Genomic DNA, 5644 nt, shown 5'->3' with positions numbered 1-5644 from the left:
CCCCCCCCCCACAGACACACATCCAATAATGCAGGATATTTTTGAAAGTAGTAGTGCCAAATCCCTTCAAATAAGAATGGAAGGAAGGAAGGAAGGAAGGAAGGAAGGAAGGAAGGAAGGAAGGAAGGAAGGAAGGAAGGAAGGAAGACCCATGACAGAGGTATATGGTCATCACAGACACACTCCATGTTTATTTGACATGTGAAATGAGAACTCATGTCTTGAAGTCAAGGGCTCACTCTCACTTTCACAAACATGTTGAAGGAACATTAGGGTTCCTTGGGAATACCCGTTTTAGAATGGGGATTCTTCCCCCTCAGTGACCAGCCATATCCAGGGAGACTGTGGCTCATGGTATTAGTATGCTCTTTGGCTTTTAAAACCCCAAGATTATTATGACTTAGTTGGCAATGGTCAGAATTCTAAATAACCCAATGTGCAGGCATTTTGAATCGCACTTCCCTCTGTGTTTGCAATGGCTCAGCTGCACTTAGCTGTCTCTCAGATGAGAAGTTGGGCATCCAGTGGGACACCATCATTGGCTTGTGACAGCTTGTGCGGTGGGCCCACAGTTACCTTAATAAGTTGGCATTTTCTATAAGTGTAACCATTTCAAAGGCAACAAAGAGAGGGGATGGGGAAAAACGTGGGGCATAAGTACCATGATGGGGTCTTCAGCAACATGCTCTTTGCCGTGCCAATGACACCCTGGTCTCTCTGCGTGCAGCTTTAGAAAGGCCAAGCTCACCCTGTCCGCTTTGTTTGGCTTCCGGCTTTGCTTTTAGTAGAGTCTTCCCTTTAGGAAAGTCGTCCTTCGTGATGCTGGAGTTGGCTGCACCAGCACCTGTGAATGCCTCCCCTCCAAATAGTCACCCAGACACATGGGCTGACTCCAGAAAGGGTGGATTCTGTTTGGTTTTTGACACTACCACTTTCCAAATAGCTTGCATTATTCTCTCTCTCCCCCCCCTCTTTCTCTCTCTCTCTCTCTCTCTCTCTCTCTCTCTCTCTCTGTGTGTGTGTGTGTGTGTGTGTGTGTGTGTGTGTGTTCTGTGTGTGTGTGTGTGTGTGTGTGTGTGTGTGTGAGAGAGAGAGAGAGAGAGAGAGAGAGAGAGAGAATATTCTTGTGACAGGGTCTGATGTAGCCCAGGCTTACCTCAAACTCACTATGTAACTCAGGCTGGCCTTAAACTTGATTCTCTGTCTCTGACTCTCAAGTGCTAGAATTACATTTATTTGTAACCACACCCTTCTGGAATATTTTTAATTATGTTTTTCTCATAGAGAGCTCATCTATTTGATATATGGTTACTTATTAGTGCTATATAGCTTTGAATGGCCAAACCATCTTTAAGTACTGAAAACTGACTTTTTTAGGCAAACAAAGCATTAAAAAATTATTTTTCCATTTCTTAATTTTAATAGAAAATCCAGCATCAGAAGTAAAAAAATAAACACAACTTCCCATGACGCAGCTGCCACACAGCCCTGACACCCAGGTGGTATCCAATTTTGTGGAAACCCTGATAAAAGTTACACTTTATTTCTTCTTGTTGTAGCTAGTTATTTTTTTCTTTCCAATTTTCTTGCAAAGATAGAGTAAAAAGTGGGATGTTCCTTTTCAGTGGGTTATTCTATTAAAATATGCCCCCAAATCCAAAACCCTTATTTATATTCTAAATAATTTATATTTTTCTGAATTTTAGAAATCGCATTACATTTGGAGAGAGAGTATGGGTTGACTGTAAGCTTGGTTAACCATGGCACACCAGGTAGGAACAGCACACAGCTAACAAGAGCCAGGGCTCCTGGACCCCATTCCCTCTGCATCCTGAGCACTGCAGGTGCAGAGGACCATGGCTCTCCCAGCAGGCAGACTGGAGATAAGTCAAGGCAAACCTGCCCTGTTGGTGCAAGTGGTGCTTGACTCACTAAAGAGCAAGACTGATCTGGTTTAAGAGTTTGCTCTCTGCTCTCTTCCAGGGAAAGTATTCCTCCTATCTGTCCTGGCATGGTCCATGGCCAGTGTCCCCAGAGAATGCCAGATGACACAAAGACTCATGACAGCTAGCTGGAACCTCAAGGAACTCCAGAAAGTACAGAGGTCCAAGTGATTTTGAGTTCCTTGCCAGTCACCGAATATAATAAACAGGTCTGGAAAGGCTGGAGAGTTAAGTTCTCAGGATTCTGCCTGAGAGCAGTCACAGCAGGGGAGGAGGCAGGAGTAGAGAGAAACCAAAAACAGGTGTGGCCACCCACCTGCCAGACATCTCTCTGGAGACTGGAGACCTCCAGGCTTCTTTAGGAACATATCACCTCTTTCAGAAGGCTCTCTGGGGCGCTCTGTCAGAGAGCCCAGAGCTGGATCTATAGGCAGAGAAACAGCTTAAGAAGAGGGTATATTTCCTCTGGTTGATGGGTACACAGCAAGCTCTACCTGCCTCCGCCAGTTCACACAGGAGCTCCGCCTATGCAGCACCTGTGGGGCTCCCAGGAGGGACTGATTCAGGACCTTAGCTCAATGTTGGAACAGAGGACCTGACCAGTCTCCAGCCTTCCTTCAAACTTCAGTCCCACCCCGGCTGTAGATGAGGTGCCCCACCCTAAAGCCAGTAGCCCCAGTCTGATGGCCCGGAGCGAAGCCAGGCACGGTGTTAGGAATCTGAGGACTGTGGGCAGCCACAGTTGGTGGTGGTCTCCGCAAAGAAAAGTCATGGGCCAGACCATCAGGGAGGGTGCCAAAGCTGCTGGCCAGGGCTCCCATGGCTGTGGAGAAGCCTGAAAGGCAAGTGGTGGTGGCCTCGGGTGCTGGAGGGGATGGTGAGGTCTGCAGGTCCTGGGGAGCGGAGCCACGGGGCTCCAGTGCAGCTCCCTCTGTACTGCTGGCTCCGGGCACAGAGGCCTCGCTAGTCTCTCCTCTCCGTCTCCTCTTCCTTCGGAAGTTCCCATTGTCAAACATCTTCTCACAGTTTGGGTCCAGCGTCCAATAATTGCCTTTTCCTGCAGAGGAAGGCAGTTAGTTCAGAAAGCCCCTTATTGATGCCACTGGTCCTGCAAAGGGTCCTGAGCCCTCCTTCTCCCAGGCTTTGAGGGTTCACTGTGTTGGGAATAGGCCTCCACAGTCAGACTGCAAGAATTTCAGTGCACCAGAAAGATCCAGGCATGGACTATTAAGGGAATATCCAAGTACATCTAGTTGGAAACTGGAGAGTCTGCCCAAGAGAATCTTAACTATTTGGGCTCAGCAAGTGGAACGGAGCTAACCACGTCTGGCCTCTGTGTAGGGTCCAAAGCTTTCCAGAGGCACATCACTCCTTATCCTACCCAGATTTTTAAAAGGTAGGCTCCATTTCTTTCATTTTACAGGGAAGGGTATCGAGGCCCACAGACCTTCACTCAGTTGGCTAGCTTTCTAAGGTGGTCTCAAGCAGATAAGCAAAAAGCCCTGGGCCATAGGACTGGAAACTAAGACCCGAGAACACTGCCGCCATCTAGGAAAATGTCCTTGCCTAAAATGTTTCTCATTTCCATATCACCCCACCTCTCTCATATGCATCCCTCAGGGTCCCTTCTATCCCAGCTGCCCCACCAGATGGGAGGGTCCAGGATACTGGACCAGGCGCATGTGCTGCTGTTTACCTGGGTCGTTCTCATCTCGGGGCACTTTCTTGAAGCAATCATTGAGCGACAGGTTGTGGCGGATGGAGTTCTGCCAGCCCGCCTTGCTGCGCTTATAGAAGGGGAAGTTGCCTGCCACATACTGGTAGATCTGGCTGAGCGTCAACCTGCGTAGCGGCGCGCTTTGGATGGCCATGGCGATCAACGCTGAGTAGGAGTAGGGCGGCCGGACCAGCCTCAGCAGCTCCTGCTGTCCGGACAGGCTCAGCCACGCGAGATCGGCGCCTGCCAGACCGCCTGACACGCCGAGAAGCGAACCCGGGACGGCGAGAGTCGCTGCAGCGTAGGATGGAGCAGGTCCTGGTCCTGTCGCGTAGGGCGCCGGGCTGAGCGCGACCGAGTTCACCCACAGGCGCCGGCCAGAGCTCAGATCCTCTCGGCTGTAGCTCGGGGGATGCGCGATGGCCCGGGTCAGGCCGTGCGGGACCGAGCAGGAGCCCAGGCCGTCGCAGAACCCAGCCATGTCCAACTCTCCCCCGGCCTGGGCCTGGGCCTGGGCCGGTGCAGGTGGCTCCGTGCTGAAGCTCATGGGAGCTCCATTCACCCTGCCCTCACACTCCTGACCTGAGCCCTTTAAATGCCATTGGGGAGGAGGGAGCACTGGGGTGAGAGTATCAAAGGGAGTCTCCTCCCTTGTCACCCTGGAGGAGTGAAGTCCATGTCCCCACCCTCGGGTCAGTTTTCAGCCCCGCCCTGGGACAGCCAGACAAGCAGTCCTGGAACTCTCCCAGGGTACTTAGGTCTCTCTGTTAGGTCGTGGCCTGCAGTGGTTCTGAGGACAAGGACTCAACATCTTCTCAGATCCCAGCTCCTAAGGCTAGGCTACAGAGCTCTGCTCTCTTCATTGACCCTTTTGCACAGCTCAGACCCAAAATTGAGAGCAATTGTCATGGGCATAAAATCCTAATGAGGTCCTTGGGTGTACCGGACAGAATCTCAAGAAGAAGTGTAGAAAGAGAGTTGTCTTGTCGGGAGTCCTGGTGAGTTTCACTGGAAATCTCAGAAATCCTGCCCAAGGGATCTTGATTTTCAGATGCTGGAAGAGTCTGGGCCCTTGCTTGACCTGTTTGTCATGTAGTCTGAGGAACCTAGTGCAAGCAGCAGCAGTGAAGGCCTTCCCGGGCATCCCCCTGAAGAACCTAAGACACGAATGTCTTCCTTGCAGTTGCGCCAGCTGCTATCCATCCCTCCATTTTGATGCTGAAGAACAAGGCTGCAGGCTTTCCTTGCTATCAGACTCTGGCTTCTCTCTCGCTCCATGTCCTGGTTAACCAGCACACTCAGTTTCCCAGATGCCCTTGCCTTAGGCACCGTAGGGACTTAGCAAGAAATAAGGTTACAGCTGTGGCACAGAGGTGCAGTTCTGACTGGGGTGTCTCAGAATTGTTCACTGAGGCCAACTGACTGGAGAGAGAAAATTTCTGGCATAGGAGAAATAAGGGAGTGGGGCAGGGTGGGTACCACAATGGGTCCCACCATCCCCCCAAATTATTGTCTCCAGTGTGAGAGACTATATTACTGACATTGCGCTGACCTAGGGACCCTTCCTGATTAGCACAGCAACTTAATACATTAACTACTAAAAGAAAAGGTCCAATCTGGTCTGGCTTTTGGTTGAGGAGGTGCCTGCTGTTTGGGCCAGTGGTCTGGCCTGGCCTTGGAATGAAAAAATTCTGTGCTGTAATGATACACAGACATCGTGTGTCACAATCAGTTAGTGAGGCAGTATGACAAGGGGCAGGAAGAAGTGATTCTTCATCTAGCTCAAATTTGACCCCTGTACTCTGTAGCCTTGGGAAGAGGTTGGTTAAGAAAAGGCAGTGGCCAGCCAGTGACAACAGAAGTCTGGAATGGACTCATGTGGGCTCTCTAGTCAGACTGTGGCCCTACCTTCCTTCCCCAGAGGGCTGGTTGGGGGAGAAAGTACCCTTGGATATCACTGATATCCCCCCCACACACACACACA

General features: G+C 50.7%; 1 protein-coding gene across 1 annotated transcript; it reads right to left on the bottom strand.

Moving 5' to 3' along the window:
* Positions 1-2323: 2323 nt before the first annotated feature.
* Foxi2 (forkhead box I2) lies at positions 2324-4249 on the bottom strand. Its single transcript, XM_021222238.1, has 2 exons — positions 3640-4249; positions 2324-3000 (listed from the first exon to the last, which is right to left on the bottom strand). The coding sequence occupies exons 1-2, from the start codon at positions 4205-4207 to the stop codon at positions 2561-2563; spliced, it is 1008 nt and encodes a 335-aa protein (XP_021077897.1). The 5' UTR covers positions 4208-4249; the 3' UTR covers positions 2324-2560.
* Positions 4250-5644: the final 1395 nt, after the last annotated feature.

Source organism: Mus pahari, chromosome 1 (assembly GCF_900095145.1).
Source record: "Mus pahari chromosome 1, PAHARI_EIJ_v1.1, whole genome shotgun sequence".
In the NCBI taxonomy this organism is placed as follows: Eukaryota; Metazoa; Chordata; class Mammalia; order Rodentia; family Muridae; genus Mus; species Mus pahari.
This window is presented reverse-complemented; position numbering and strand designations above follow the sequence as displayed.